This window comes from Rattus rattus, chromosome 1 (assembly GCF_011064425.1).
Source record: "Rattus rattus isolate New Zealand chromosome 1, Rrattus_CSIRO_v1, whole genome shotgun sequence".
Taxonomy (NCBI): Eukaryota; Metazoa; Chordata; class Mammalia; order Rodentia; family Muridae; genus Rattus; species Rattus rattus.
Genome location: NC_046154.1, coordinates 44446078 through 44463782, shown reverse-complemented (window position 1 = coordinate 44463782; position 17705 = coordinate 44446078). Strand labels below are relative to the sequence as shown.

Genomic DNA, 17705 nt, shown 5'->3' with positions numbered 1-17705 from the left:
AGATTGAGGTATTCATTTGTAAAAGGTCAATTCTTAATTCTGCTATTGTGCCCATTGATAGCATGTAAATGAGTGAACATATCTAGATCCTAAGAATTTGCTTGGGGAGCATAATTTGCTGAATCTGTGAACATAGAAAAAAAGTAAAGACATGCATGTTATATACACAATGATCAGCTATAGAAACTGGACATAAAATTATATGTGATTTTCAATGTTCAAAGCCACATCAAACTAATCTAGATACTGTCCTATATTAGAATACTTTGGTGTCTGCTGGAAAGGACCCTAAGGCACTACCCCAGGGTAACTGGGGTACCGATAATGTTGCAACTGACCTGGATGCTGCTTTACACATCATACACTTTGTTAATATTCATTCTATTGAACAAAGGAATAAAATACATACCAAGGAAGTAAAAATTTAAACTACCCAAAAAAATCAGTACCAAAAATCCATGGAAAACACGTACAATGAAATGATGTGACAAGACAGCCTGTTAGCACAGCACCTTAACTAACAAAGGAGGCTGGTGCAGACGCTTGTGAAGGAAAGGACAGGGGAAAACCAGGTGGCATCCACCTGATGACTTCAAACGTCTCAGAAGCTCACTGCATCAGTTTGTGGGCAGCCACCAAAGGCAGGTGTTTCCAACTCCTCCAGCAGTGAGCGAGCACAGAGACTCACAGAAAATTCCACAGGAGCTAGAGCCACCTGGGAACTATTAACTCTCAAAACTAACGGGCAAAGTTTCTTCTCTTCATAAAACCGCACAGTAAAATAACACCTGGGACAGACTCCAAATTAAACAGAGCAATAGGAGGAAAGAAAATTGAAAATTCAATGCAAATGGTAAGTGAAAGAAAGCCAAGAAACTATGCTGTGTATTTGGGGAGGGAAAAATGATTTAAAAAAATTACAGGCTACATATCTTACTAATTACACTAAATTATATTTTGTCTCTGAAACTTCAGAAAAGTATTGATAAAAATATGCTTATCTATATGCGTGATGGACAAAAATTTTAGGAAGAAATAATTTCATAAAGAAAGATTGTGAGTTGGTTAGAAAGGAAAAGACAGCAAACAAAAAGTCAACATCCTTCCAATCCTGATGATGCAATGAATCTTCACTGATGACCTTCTGACCTCTCAACAGGGACACTGACCCTGCAAAGGATGTCAAGCCTCAGCTGCTCTCCCAGATCCCTTCATGCCTTCAAAATCAGTAGCAGGTGGGAAACTCTTACAAATTATGTGCCAAGTTCAGCTGTCAGCTTGAAATGCAATCTAAATTCCCTCTAGACCACAAGTTCTGTGCACTGAATTCTGGGGGAAAGTTCTTAGAAATGTCACATCAGTGATGCTGTTCCCTTGTTTGTCACAGTTTATTATTTCTTAGCCTAAGCTAAGTAGCATCAATTGTCCCAGTGGAACAAAGATTTTTAGTTCCTTAGATTCATGGTCAAAAATACCATATGATCAGCCCAAAAGATTCTCTCTTAAAGATCACAAAGCAGACCTTCAGTTCCCTGTGCATTATCTTCCAGTTACCATAACAACTCACTAGGCTTGGAGCACTGACTGAATATTTGAGTCGAACTCGTCAAAATCCTCTACCTTCCTCCCATAAAACATTCCAAGACAAAAGCATCACATGATCGTATCCATTACATAAAAATCCCATTCTCTTGTATCAACTGGTGTCCAGTTTGCTTCTCTTTTGCTGTGATAAACACTGACTAAAAACAACTTGAGGAAGAAAGTGTGTATTTGGTGTCCACATTACTGTCTATCATTGATGGAAGCCAAGGGAGGAGCTCACATGCCCACATTAGGCTGGCTCTTCTTTTTTTTTTTTTCCCCGGGGCTGGGGACCGAACCCAGGACCTTGCGCTTCCTAGGCAAGCGCTCTACCACTGAGCCAAATCCCCAACCCCTAGGCTGGCTCTTCTTATGTCAAGAAAATGCCTTACAGACATGTCCAGGCCAAGCTGGCAGAGGCAATGCCTCTGTTGAGATTTCCCCTTCCCAGATAACTCTAGATTTTAAGTTCTCGAAAACCGTACAGCATACGTGAAAATTAGACCCAACATATATGTCACACGAGTTCCTGAAAAAGAATTCGAAGGGCAGGAAGCAGAAAAATTATAAATATGAAAAAAGAATTATAAATATGTTCACAAAATTTTAAATATATAATAAAACATATAACAATCCTCAATAAAAAATAGCACGTCTTTGAGTATGATTAATAAGCTTCAAACTCACTCTCTCTCTCTCTCTCTCTCTCTCTCTCTCTCTGGCTGCCCCCCAACACATGTGATAAAAAAAAATTACAGGGAGGTCAAAATTTCTTCAGGGAAATTCTCTGTGGAGATAGTTGTGTGTTTTAAAAGTAGCCTAGGAATTTTATATGCACCTAAACTAATGGCATAAAAGCTATAGATAAAATAACCAAACACAAACACGGGCCCAATGTATCCATCTATAGCAATCTCTTAAAACACTTCAGGCAACTAAAATGACTGGAAAAGACATCAAAATAAAAATCAATTGTGAATAGAATATTTCACAATATTCAGCACTCTAAATGAGGATTGTGAAGAAGAGTGTGTAGGAATCTCATAGGACATACAATCAAAACTGTGGGAAAGTGGAGAAAGGAAAAAATGTGGAAAGTATGCATAATTTTATATATGTTGGAGCAATGGGCCAAGAAATAACAGAATAGTTTTTAAACTAGAATAATTAAAATAGTTAAAGGGAAACAGGTTATAAATTTTAATTTCATTATATTTATTTTAATTCCATTATATTTATTCGTTGCATGTATGTGTGCCTATGTATCTGTATGTACATAAGTACACATGAGACGGAAGTCAAAGGACAACTCTTAGCAGTCTCTTCCCCGCAGCTCTGTGGCTTCCCAGGGATTGAACTCTGGGGTCAGGTTGTCCGCACCCTTACTTGCTGAGCAGTCTCATTAACCCTTCTTTTCAGCTTTGAAGTTCCTTTGTGTTTTATGTGTCTTTCAGAATATGCCCTCCAATGTTTGGTTTTTAAAAGTAAGCTGGGGTTTTGATTAAGACAACATCAAAAAGTAGCTGGAGACATGGCTCAACAGTTAAAAGCACTTGCTTCTCTCACTGGGGGACCTAGTTCAGGTCCCAGCACCCAGACTGTGGCCTACAACCATCTGTAGCTCTAGGTCCAAGGTATTCAGTGTCTGTTTCTGCTATCCATGGGCACCAGGCATACGCATGGCATAAATACATACATTCAGATGAAATATTTTTACATTTAAGATAAAAATATTTTTTACAAAAAGTTAACATCAAATGATCTGGCTATATATATAGTTCACTGCCACTGCCTAACATGCACAGGACTCTGGTTTTCATTCTCAGCACTGAAAAGAAGCTAAATCTGACATCATGGGATCTAGAGATCACAAAGTTTCAAATACCAAGTCCTCCATCTGTCGGCCTGACAAACTGGTCCTTTTACTGTATCTGTGTTTGCCCCTTCACACCACACACAGCCCACAAATATTTTGCTAAAATTATACCTAAGCACTTCAGTTTGATACTACTGGAACTACTGTGGATTCCAATGTAAAAATCACAATTTCTCACTGCTGATACATGAGCCTAAAGCAGATAATTGTTAATTTAGGAACAACAACTTTATATATATGGAAATAAAGTACCTGATAGTAAACATACAAAAAGTTAGAGGTTCTCATGCCTCAATACTATTAGAAAGGTCACCAAAGAAATAATTTGCAATTTATATATGTTGGAGCAATGGGCCAAGAAATAACAGAATAGTTTTTAAACTAGAATAATTAAAATAGTAAAAAGGGAAACAGGTTATAAATTTTAATTTAAACAAACCATTAAAATGCTAGATTTTTATTTATGTAAAGGAAGATTGATAGGACTTGAAAGATACAAACTATGACAACAAATTGTTTCAAATTAATGAATGAAATTTAAAAACCTAATACAAAAATAGTACACTGTTATGATTCCAAGTTACCACAAACATAACTATTTACTTTCTCTCTGAAAATGTTATATACTGCTCTTCCATAAAATAAATCTGGCCTGCTCTGCTTTCTTTCCTGTACTTATTGACATGTAAATTAGCCCAACAACTGACTTCAAAAGAGGCCCTCCACACAGCCCCCACCTCAGGCCTACCTACAGAATCAAATGCACTTTCACCAAATGCACTAAACGAAGGCTCAAAATGACTATTATGAAGTAACTCTAGTGACTTTTTATGCGATCATGACGAAAAATGCTTATAGCTTTTGATCAATGGTAAATATCTAATGTTGAAACATGAAACATCAACAAAACCCTAGGACCCCAAGACGGCTCTACCAGTGAAGGCACTTGCTTTACAGTCTTTCATGACCTAATTTTGATCCCCAGGAAACACATGGTACAAGGACAGAACTGATAAACTGATTCCAGCAATATTGTTCACTGACATCCACATGTGTCACAGCACATGTGTACATGTACACACACACACACACACACACACACACACACACACACACAAAAACACATACATATAAATGCTCATAGGAAACCTGGGGACTCCTTCACAGAATACATTTTCCTTCTCCACAACTAAGAACTACAATCTGTAACCACCTTAGCTTGTTTGAGGAGCCTATTAAAATGTCTTCAATAAAGAAAAAATTTTAGAAACTAACACATAAATGTCTTCCATGAGCTTGATGTGATTTCAAGACATCTTTTACCCGGTCATGGATCTCATCACAGTTTGGAGGTGAACACCAATCAGAATGGAATCTGTGGGCACATTAAAAAAAAAAGAAAGAAAGAAAGAAAGAATAACTGTTAAGGCCAGGAAAGAAAAAAATTTTCCCCAACTTTATGAGCTTAAAATAATATAATTTTTCTTTTGGCCAAATATGAGGAAAAATAACACATTTAGACACATATTCTCCGCTACACTATTTATTAACTATAATGTTAAAAAATTAGTCTTAATAGTTAATTTTGACATGTATCTTGGGAGCCTATCCCTACATATCTGATCACTAAGAATATTGGCACATGATTCTTTAGCACTTATCTCTAAATAAACATGTAAACTTTCACATCAAAACAATAATTCCATGTACCATGTCCTTAAAATTAGCATTTATTCTCTAATAATTTAATATACTTTGAAACTATGTGGAACAAACAGGAAGCTACACTCAATATATAAGCTTTATAATATAAGCAATATCTTATAAATAAGAGATGAAAATACAACTTAAAATCCACTCATATTTCCATTCCTTTGGAATGTGAATAAAATGTCCCTTTTTTTAAAATTGTTTATTATTTATTTCTTTACTTACATTTCAAAGGTTATTCCCCTTCCCGGGTTTCTGTCCATAAGCCCCCATTCCCTCCCCTCTCCCTCCCTCATATGGTTATTCCCCCTATACATCCCCCTTATTGCCCTCTCCCATATTCTCCTGCACTGGGGGTCCAACCTTGGCAGGATCAAGGGCTTCCCCTTCCCCTGGTGCCCCAACAAGGCTATTCTCTGCTACATATGCAGTTGGAGCCCTGGGTCAGTCTATGAATAGTCTCTCAGTAGTGGTTTAGTCCCTAGAAGCTCTAGTTGGTTGGCATTTTTGTTTTTATGGGGTTGCAAGCTCCTTCAACTCTTTCAATACTTCCTCTAATTCCCCCTAAGGGGGTCCAATTCTCAGTTCAGTGATTTGCTGCTAGCATTGACCTCTGTATTGGATGTGCTCTGGATGTGTCTCTCAGGAGAGATCTCTATCCAGTCCCTTTCTGCATGCTTTTTTTAGCTTCATCAATCTTATCTAGTTTTGGTGGCTGTATATATATGGGCCACATATGGGTCAGGCTCTGAATGGCTGTTCCTTGAGTTACTGCTCTAAACTTTGCTTCCATATCCCCTCCTATGAATATTTCCCCCCTTTTAAGAAGGAGTGGGAGCATCTACATTTTGGTCATTCTTCTTCTTGAGCTTCCTGTGGTCTGTAGATTGCATCTTGGGTAATTTGAGCTTTTTGGCTAATATCCATTTATCAATGAGTGCATACCAAGTGTGTTTTTCTGTGATTGAGTAACCTCACTCAGGATGATATTTTCTAGTTCATTCCATTTGTCTATGAATTCCATGAAGTCATTGTTTTTGATAGCTGAGTAGTACTCCATTGTGTAAATGTACCACATTTTTTGAATCCATTCCTCTGTTGAAGGGCATCTGGGTTCTTTCCAGCTTCTGGCTACTATAAATAAGGCTGCTATAAACATAGTGGAATATGTGTCTTTGTTATATGTTAGAGCATCTTTTGGGTATACGCACAAGAGAGGTATAGCTGGGTCCTCAGGTAGTGTAATGTCCAATTTTCTGAGAAACCTCCAAACTGATTTCCAGAGTGGTTGTACCAGTTTGCAACCCCACCAACAATGGAGGAGCATTCCTCTTTCTCCACATCCTCATCAGCATCTGCTGTTACCTGAGGTTTTTATCTTAGCCATTCTCACTGGTGTGAGGTGGAATCTCAGGGTTGTTTTGATTTGCATTTCCCTGATGACTAAGGATGTTGAACATTTCTTTAGATGTTTTTTGGAAAATGGCCCCTTCTTAACAAAGGTGATGTCACCTCTCTGTGCACTAAGAGAACTGTATTTTTAAAAGTGAAATATTAAAATATAGATGAGAAAAGCATGACTTTAATTAGAGTCTGCATATTGGGATTTAAAATGTCAGAGAAGAAATAAAGCATCTATTTCTTCTCATTCTCTTCTTTAATTCAAAATTGACATTCACATAATTAAGCTATTTTATTTTATTCAGGTCATCATGAAAATTTCCAGACTTCATAATTATAGCATATATTTGAAGTGATATTGATAATTCCCCTATAAAGAAATGTTAAAGTATTACTTAAATTTGTCCCTTTCTCATTCTCAGCTTGTTCTAACACAATTAGAGTATTACATTATTATACAAAGTACAGATCATTAAATAAGTAAATGGTTTAAAGGATCTACTTTAGAGAAATAAATAGACAATAAATTTAATAAATAACCCCAAACTTAATCTGTCGCATAATAAAAGGAAGATTAGGGGCACCTATGCAAGTGGATTGTCAGAACAATTATTTCAGCACACGAAGCCCATTGTGGAAATCTGAGATGCAACTGCGCAACTCCAGGGCCGCCCCAAAGACACTATGAATGGGTCCACTAGTCTGTGCTATGGTATAAGAAATGCTTGCCTCAGAAGCGTTAATATGACTTACAAAAGAAAAAGACTTAAGCATGATTTAAAAGGGTACCAATTCCTTCTTTATTAGGTATGCTAATATTCAAGCCTTATTTTAGTAACAATGTAAAGTGTAAAACAAATATGGAGTTATAATATTAATATTTTTACTTAAAGATGTGTTTCTGAAATACTTATAAGCAAACTTGAAACCATGTTATGGCATGGGAACTTCTAGAAGCATTTAATGAGTAAAACAGTACGTTCACTAAAATAAGAATTCATTGGCTAAAACTGATAAAGATTTTTTAATCTGTTTATTAAAAACATGATCAAAGGGTTACCATCTTATTTCAGTCTTAGAGAAAATGTAATTTCAATGAATACTGTACATAAAAACTTTTGCAGCTGTGTCTCTGACATACATCTGCTTGAAAAAAATCTAATTTTTCCTGGGACATACAATATACATTTACATCAATTTATACTGTTTCATGACTTCAACGGATTCTGTAAACAGCTGCAAATATATTACTAGTGACCTAGAAACACCAAACTCAAGACCGCCATCTATTTAATGAGTCCTGAAGAGAATAAAATGTACTTGCCCCTAATACTGAGTTGAACATTAGGAGAAAGCCCTTCTTTATTAAATGCATTGAAATAGAGCTGTTAAATGTTGATGGGGAAAAACTATTATGCTTGCCACAAACAATACATTAATAAAATTTTAACTCATCTTGGTGAGTTCAAATTCACTTTCACCTAACCATCCAATCAAAAGTAAAACAGGCAATATTGAACATTAAAGATGCTCAGTTTATTTTAGCAAAAAGTTTAAGAACATTTATTCATCAGGAAATAAGTGTCCTAACCCTCCTGAGGTAGACACAGGTGGATCAGCACAAGTCGGTCTACATAACAATTTTCTATCAGTAGGGATTACTGAATGAAATAAGGTCTCATAAAACTTGGGGCATGGTGAAAGAGAGAGAATACAAAAAGTAATGTTTACTCTGAAATTATTTCTCCCACTGAAATATTACTGAAAAGTTAACTTTAACTATATTCGATAAAGACTTCACAGACATTCAAACTGTAAATACAGATAAAATAACTTCTCAAGAGCCTGTGCTATTGTAGTATATGTAGAATTGGAGAATTTTACAAAATACTTTTAAAAAGATGGAAGGTCACAAAACAATATTTTAAAATATTTACAATATAAGTAAAGGCATTCTTGAAAACCTGTATATCTGGCAAGTATCAAAACAAAACCACAGTAACATATAAGTCTTTTTTTTTTTTTTTTTTTTTTTTTTGATTCTTTTTTTCGGAGCTGGGGACCGAACCCGGGCCCTTGCGCTTCCTAGGTAAGCGCTCTACCACTGAGCTAAATCCCCAGCCCCATATAAGTCTTATGTAAGGCTTAACAGATATATTCACTGAACATCTGAACATCTTAGCAAATGCAGAAGCCAAGAAAAGCCCCGATAGTGAGATTCAAGTCATCAGACTTCTTCAGAAACTCTCTAAGAGTTTCTAATCAACTTCTAAAGTAAGGGAGTGCATGCATGTGTGTGCACACACCATGAGAGCACTCCTTTATCCCAATGCCTATCACTAGGCATGATTCTACTGAACTAGAAATGGCATCAATCAAAATTCTGTGTCTCACTCCACAACTGGTCAAAATCCAGAAAGTGATGGCAAGGTGTCCAGCTCTAATTGATACATGTACAACATAACCTTACCCTGAAGACTCAGGGAATATGACAGAAGGGGGAGTGGGAAGATCTTACGAGTCAGATGACCAGTATGCATCCTGCAAGATAGTGTCTTGTAGTCATAAAGGGAGGATGCACCCATAAACTCTCGACAATATGGTTGCATAAACAAGATCTATATATTGACAGTACCAGGTGACATATTTACATGGATTAGAAAAATTTCCCAAGGTCCCAACCCTACATGAAAAGCTACAGGAAGTCAGTGGCCACTAATGGGAAGAAGAATCAGACTTCTCCAGGGAAGATACCACTATAGATTATAACCTTAAACGGTTAGCCCAAGAACATGTACATATGAGCAACACTAAATGCATTTAGTAGGTGTATATACATACATGCATGTATAACAATAACTATTAGAAGAGGTCATGAGTTTAAGAGGGGGGAGAGAAGACAAGGGGAGTTGCTGATGTTTAGTCTTTTGCTGTGTATTGCCTGGTTGCTCCCAGGGATGAGGGAACCCACAAGTAGACCCAAGTGATGCTAGAAACCTTGCCCCGAAGTTATTCCTGACTGGTGAATAAAGATGCCTACAGCCTATAGCTGGACAGAAGAAGAGAAGCAGGGTTTGAGTTCTCAGGCTTGAGGTCTAAGGAAGTGAGCATGAGGAGGAGGGGTTGGGGAAGGAAGAGGAAGTGGAGGAGGAAGATGGAAAGGGGAAAAGATGCTATGGGGTTGGGAAAGCCATGAAAACATGACCATGAGGAGTGGCCCAGATGGAATATGCCTAGTTATATCTCAGGGTTATTGATGGGGAAACAGAAAGTAATAGCTTAGAGGGTAGATAGCTGCCCAGCTTTATTGTTGATTAAGGCTTAGTATAAATATAAAAGTTGTGTGTCTTTTATCTGGGAACTGAATGTGCAAAGGTGGAGTAGAAACCCCAATTTAAGATGAAATATTTACTACAACAGGGACTTGTAAAGGAAGGAGGATAGGAGAATGCTGTAAATATAGCACTCAAGCATGAAATCCTCAAAAAACAAATTTAAATTAAGTATATTCTGTATGTCAGTTTCAAGTGTCCAGTATCACACACATACTCATGTTACCTCCCTCTCCCTTCCCCCTTCCCTCAGTCCAAATGCTTACAAAGTTGATGAGGAAACAGATAAATGTATCTGTTCAGAGCAGGGTGTTTTAGTACAGCTGTCAGAATCTTGTTCAAAATAGCTGTTTTCAGCTGGACTATTGATAGAGTCTCTACAGATAATTAAGTATTTGTTGATGAATGAACTTAATATGTTTTAAGAATTGAGTGGCTACTTTTTTATGCCATACATAAACGTGGGATGTGAGAGTCAAGGTGTTAAAATTTTATCTCTTTTGTTTCAGTTTTTCTGTAAAAAAAGAAAAATAGTCTAAATGATTTTAATGAGAAAAGAATAGTTTTATGTAAAGGGGTGGGCTTTTTTTCCCATGCCCACATACAAGAATCCTTCTGATTGGGATGCAAACATTCTTAGAAAGCTTGACTCTTCCCATGATTTAAATTCTTCTTCGTGGCTGGCAGGAGGTAAATGAGAAGCCAGATACCACCACATACAACAATGCGTGTTTTACCATTGAGACTAATCAGAAAATTCAGTGTAGACTATTTGTATACTTAAAGGCAAACCAATTACAATAAATCACCAGGGGGTCTACTAAAACAACCTATCCCACACTCAGTTTTTCACCTTTAATAAATTATATTAACTAATTAGAAATAAAGAGCCAGAGCTGGCTAACAAGTTCATGTCAAGTAAATTGTGCTAATGAGAAATACTAGCACAATATATAATATACTTGAAACAAAAAATTTAAGTCTCAAATCAAAATCTAATTTTATAAATAATCATTTCATATGAATATGCTGTATTGTCTGTAGTGCTGAATATTCAATAAATAATAGGTATAGCGCAGGCTGTGCTGGAACCCATGATCTTTCTGCTCAAAATGAAAAGATGAGGAAAACAGAAACTACACTTACCTTTCCCTGAGAGAGGGCTCTGTTTAGCACAGGGCTTGCACAATGCTTTGGAGTTGTTGAAGGTGCTGAGTGGACTAATAAGGTCCTTGCTGAATGCTGGGGCTTGCTGCATGTCCTTGGGCTCAAATATTCCTCACATCTTTCAAAGGGATCCTCGAAGTCTCTCCCATGTGGTGACCTGATAACCTGTTTAAAAACATGTGTATCTATTTATACATACATGTATATATACATATATATACTTATATAATTTTTAATTATTTATTTTTATTTAATGAGAAATATACATAAAAAACAACTTGCTCAGTCTGTTGACCCCTGGCTAATCAACTGGTGTGCTCTTCTGTGAGTAAAACTATTTCTCCTACTCTCAGCAATATTAAGTTGCTTGTAGTTCTTTGTGTATGATTGGGGCCACCTGGGCTTTCCTCTGTCCACTTAAGCATATCTATTGTTCTTGTCCAGGCCAGGTTTAGACAGTCATAACATGATAAAATTTCATTAACTCAAAACACTTTTGAGTAGGAGTGGGACAATTATCTACATTGGTGTATGTAAAATAACGAACACATATGAATGGACCACAGATTGCTCAGTTTAGCTACTGTGGTACTTGTACCCTAGTAGAATTCTATTAAGGAGAAGTAGCTTTAAGACATAAACATAGAACATGAAACATATGTAAAACATGGAGCATTCCAAGAAGTATTAAGTTCCACCAAAGAAAGTAAAACAAGAAAGGAGATCAGAAGTGCTAGAGTGGAATGGAAGTAGATGACAAGGAATTATTTTAAAAGGAGCAGTTGACAGGTACAACACAGTAAAGAGAGCATCATACTAAGGATGTGAAGACACAATGGCCACATTAGGGAATCTGTCCATCAACAGACGGATAAATGAATAGAGATATCGTCGTACATATACACAATAAGAGTTTCATTCAGATAAAAGAACACAAAGTTACATCATTTGAAGAAACGGATACAACTAAAGTTTGTCATGTTGAGCTCAACAAATCTAATGCGTAACATGTCAAAGAAAAAATATTTAACTTAGTGAAATAGGAAAACCCAGAAGACCTACATCCATATGATTTAACTACGTGAAGAACAAGGGCCCACCTTCATTCCACATGACTTCTCCTGAGAAGGGTTCCCTTCTCAAAACAATACTGATTCTTCTCTTTGTGTGAACAAGCAATTCCCTTCTCAGAACTGATGAATACTTTCTCTATTGCTCCACTATTATGACTTGCTAAGCCTCTAGCCTCTGTGTTTATTAACCCTAAGCTTTTATATAAAAATGTTGTTACATTCTCATACTGAAAGGCCCCCCATTAAAATGTTCCAAACTCTATAAATATCATCACTTAACCTTTCACTTTCAGAGACACTATTGTCAAGGTGGTGCCCCCCCCCCGCCTCTGCATTATGCCCTAAAAAGCTTCCCTTAAGATCAACAGAGCATACAGTTGGGAAAGACATCTAGTGAATTAGCTGTTGACAACTGAGCCCAGTAAAGTATATAGATGCAAAGATCTTAGACACCGATAAAACCCTCAATGTGTAAATAGCACCTTCCTCTATGATCCTCTAAGATCCCTTCAGCGTCCCTCTAGCTGCCATGGTAAAACAACTCTTGTAGTGGTTTGTTAAACCAAGTTCACAATCTTCCAGGACTGCAGAACCCTCTTAATGATATCTGATATTTTCATGTGTTCATTAGACTTGAAAACTGGTAATGCCTTGCTAATGGTTCTACAATATAACTGTCTGGTATTTTGTATGAGTTTATAGGAGGAAGTTTCATGTACATGAACAACTATAAATTGCTAAACTCATCTTTGAGCTGCCCGGGGAAGGAGAGCTTTAGCTGTTCTCATTCCAACAGCACACTGGGTTACTTCTCTGATTGTGTGTTTTGATTCACTTTTTGGAATTTGCTGTTGTTTGCCTGCTTGCTTCCTCACAGGTGAACTGCCTCCTGGAGAGCTCGCCTCTGACTTTTAGAATCATAGATTCAAGTCCTAAATTTGAAATTATCTGGTTGAATTCCAAACATAGCCAGCACTGACAGACTTTCATGGGCTTTTTTCAGTTTGTTATATGCTCGTTCAAGCCAGATTTAAATTTTTCATATGAAATAAGGCTTTTATGCTGTAGACTATTTATTTAATATTGATAATAATCAATTGTCTGCTCATTTTTAAATGACATAATTTCACCAATGATTCATTAGAAGCAGACACGAAGGTACTCAAGATGCCTTACAGTTCTTGGTCATGTTAAATCCTTTGTATTTTAACTGCTATAGTCTGATTTTTACATGATGTACAAAGACCCATGTGATAGAGGTTTAATCCTCAGAAAGAATCCATCAGAAGCTGGTAGAAGAATTGAGAGTGGAGCCAAATAGAAGGTCTAAAATACCCTGACCTCCAATTCTACAGTGTCTGATGCCCTCTTCTGACCTTCATGAGCATAAAGCATGCAAATGGTACACATACAGGCAAAATACATGCCAAATAAAATAAGCCTTAAAAAGTTTGAATTAATGGGGGGGGTGAAGAGCATAATACCAAAGCACTATGCATATTATCCCTGGCATTTCTTATGGACCAAATACACTCATCTTTGATGGTGGACGCTATGAACATCCATCTTACTATGGAATACCAACAACAATAGAGATGATTTCCAGTTGTGTTCCATTTTTATTTCCAGCATGACAGTTTCAGTCATAAAATCCTTGTCAAGGGGCAGGAAAGAAGTTCAAATCTAGAATACCATAGAAACCACTAGACATCTATCACAACTCATTTGTCCTCCTCCAGAGTAGATATTGCTAAGGAGCAACCTTTGCCTGAGGAGAGGCACGGTGGTCAGTTCTTGGCAACCAAACATAAACAAGTGCCCATTCCAAGACCAGGCTCTTAAGAAACAGCCTTCTCCATGCCTACACAGGTACCTGTGAAGTCAAAGATTAAGAAGAGCCACAAATGGGTTAATGCATAGGATGAAACAGGAGTTCAGAAGCACCTTCTAGTTGTTAAATGATCAAAATGTAAATCTCTACTATATTTAGCCTCTGAAGTTAAAAGTCTTATTTGTACAACAAATAGCATTACCCTAAGCAATTCAGAACTGGTATTTTAATATACTATCCCTAACATAAAGCTAAATATTCATTTATGCATTCCTTGGGAGCAGGCAGCAAGGGAACAGATATTTGGGGATAGAGAAGTTAAGATTCATGTAAAACGGCAGCAAAAATTTTTAATAAAACTCTTGCCTAAAATAGGTTGGAAAATAGACCACATAACTTCCAAGCTTATGTCTCTAAGGAAACAGCAGGGAAGAAACATGAGCAGCACTGGGTCTCATCTGCATTTAGCAACAGCTCTCAAGAAGTAATGAGCTCATATGAAATCAATCTGTGTCCATCGAGAGATGAAAAATGAGAAAATGTGATAAATATAATGGAATATTATGTGACCTTAAAAAGTGAGGAAGCCCTGCTATTTGCAATTAAATGCATGATTCCAGCAGTTGTTTTGATAAATAAGCCAGACACAGAAAGACAAATGACTATGACCTCACTCACCTGTAGAATCTGAAAAACAATTCCTAGAAGGAGGTGTAAAATGGAGACTGTCAAGGGCCACAGTGAGGAGGCCTTTGGCCAAAAGTGCAAAGATCTATTGTACAACATAGTGACTACAGTTAAATGTGTGTACTTAGTATGTGAAAATGCTAAGACTTTAAATGTTCTCATCAAGAAGGTGTAAGATAATAGATGTTATGTATATCTAATCACATGTGTACATGGATATACACACATGCTCTAATATAAATATGTGCATAAGTAAGATATAAATTCTGTACAGAAAATATAAAATTTTGCCATTTATACTTTAGAAACTGAGGAGTTATAGGAAGAAAGTGATGTTGTTAGGAAAGAACTGTTTTGAGAATAGAAATTAAGAGATACAAGTCAGAAAAAGTTAAAAAACACAAATGGTATAAGGTTAAGATGCAAAAATGATTTGAGCATTAAAACAGAAACAAAACATTAAAGCTTTTCCATTAAACAGAGAGACTAAAAAAAAAGTCAGGTTAAAAGGTTGCTCTACAGGAAAATACTTTCTGAACAGAATGCTATTAACACTAGCACTAAGATGAATTAATAAACGCAAAGCAATGAAAATGAAAAGCAAAGGACCCTGTGATTCGGAAAAAGTAGCTAACAATAGTAAAGGAGGATTTGTGCCGACTGCATATCTGATAGGGGCTAATACTGAAGATTGATTGATATATGCTGGACATCAAAAAGAAGAATTTGAAAATGGGGAACAGAGAATTCTCAAAAAGAGGAAACACAAATGGCTAAGCAGCACTTAAAGGCTCAACATCCTTAGTTATTACGTTAGAAATTATGTTAGGAATGCAAATCAAGCCTATTTTGAGATTTCACTTTATACTAGCCAGAATGGCCAAGATCAATAAAACAGTGACAGCTCATGCTGGAAAGGATGTGGAATAAGGGCAACACTCATCCACTGCTGCTGGGAGTGCAAACCTGTGCAGCCACTATGAAAATCAGTGTGACAGTTCCTCAGGAAGATGAGAATCGATCTACCTCAAGATCCAGCTGTACCTTTCTTGGGGATGTACCCAAAGGACACTCATCCTACCACAGAGACACTTGCCCAACCATGTTCACTGCTGCTCTATTTATAATAGCCAGAAATTGGAAAAATCTAGGTGTCTGTCAATAAATGAATGGGTAAAGTAACCATGGTACATTTACTCAGCCATTAAAACAGAAAATAATATTTGCAGGTAAATGTATGGAACTTGGAAAAAAATCACTCAATAAGGTAGACAGAAATAAAATCATGGCATGAATTCACTTGCATGTGGTAGATGTTAGTGTTAAGTGTTTGCTTTAATAAGCAAACTATAACCCATATGACTATAGAGTATGTATAGAAGGACTGGGGATAGGCAGAAAATGGATCCTAAGAAAGAAATAGAATAGATCAGTTGATCTCAACCTTCCTAATCCTGTGACTCTTTAATATAATTCTTCATATTGTGGTGACCCCCAACCATAAAATTACTTTGTTGCTATATCGTAGTTGTAATTTTGCTATTCGTAATAATTATAATGTGCAGGATATCTGATATGTGATGTATAAAGGGATCATGACCCACAAATTGAAAAGCATTGGAACAGATAATTATAGATGGCCAGGGGTGGTACCTAGAATAGAGGATCAGATGAGTAACAGGAAGGGTAAAGGCAGAAATAAGGGAATACTGGTAGGGATCACTAAAACTAAGAGCCATTTGAGGGGTCATATGGAAACATTGCAGTAATAGTAAAATATATATACATGAAGGTGATCTAAATGAAATCACCAAATGAAAGGGGAGACAAAGCCCCAATTAGACATCTTTCATAACCAAATGAAGCTTACAGGACTTGGAATGGGTTAAATATAAATGAGTCCTTGGCCAAAGGGGTCCTATGGGAAGCCTCAAAGAATCCAGTCATTGCCAAGGTTATTGGTTGCTCCCCACAGACTGACAAGTAAAGCTGTTTTCCTGAAAACAACACCTAAAACACAGAGAAGTTGCGTTGTTGCCTACCTGAACTCATCATGCTACCAGAGAAGAAAGGTAAAGAAAGGTTAGCCATGAGCCCTTCAGTCTGCACAGGCGACCTGTATACAAGATAAGCTGGTGCAATGGTGGCACAAAGCTGGTGAGAGTTCCCAACCAACATCTAAAATGACTGAAGACACAGTGCCTGAGATGGACCTCATACCTACCCAGCACTGCTTGGGTGGCCAAGTGCCTGAGACTAGGTAGGTCAAGGACTAGGGGAAGACCAGTTACTGCTGTTCTGCCAAAGGAACTTAGCAGTAAGATAATTCCTAAGGATTTCCTGGTATACTCTTAGATACCTTGCTCAATCCTCATCAGAAAAGCTTCCTCTTGCGGCAGATAGGAGCAGATACACAGCCAGACATTGTTTCAGCGCTAAATGTAATCTCCCCATCAACCCTTCCCCCCTCATGGCTCAGGGAACTGCAGAAAGGGAGGATAAGGGGTGCAGGCGCAAGAAGTGATAGAGGACACCAAGGAGTCAAGGTCTTCTAGATTCAACAAAGCTGGTGCACACATGAAGTCACAGAGCCTAAGGCAGCATGCACAGGGACTGCATGAATCTGTACCAGATGGGGTTTTAAAATGAAGAAGTGGACACATGACCCCTATTTATCAACTAACTACTATTTGTCCATAAAAACAATCTTTTATTCTTTCCATAATCAATGTAATAAATGCATTTCCATGAAAATCTCCAATCTGGGTAGAGAAATCACCTGTGAAATTACTCCCTACTCACTGTCCTCAAGGGAATCCCTAAAGGTTATGAATCTAGAGGAGGGTAGGAGATTAAAGCTGCTCTGAGGTACAGTTCTTAGAAGAACACACTAGAAAAAGTGTCTTGACATCTATCTTTAAATGAACTAGTCAACTTACAGCCAGATTAGTGTCATAAAATTTTATCCTGTTCTTTCCATATTTGTTTTAACAATCTACTCACACGATTTGCATTATACACACATATACATATATATTATACAT

General features: G+C 37.1%; 1 protein-coding gene across 1 annotated transcript in view; it reads right to left on the bottom strand.

Moving 5' to 3' along the window:
- Spata6 (spermatogenesis associated 6) overlaps window positions 1-17705 on the bottom strand; it is an 82952-nt gene that overhangs the window by 10979 nt on the left and 54268 nt on the right. Inside the window, 3 exon segments of the mRNA XM_032900342.1 lie at window positions 4736-4835; window positions 11050-11063; window positions 11065-11235. Coding sequence (XP_032756233.1) covers window positions 4736-4835; window positions 11050-11063; window positions 11065-11235 — 285 coding nt within the window.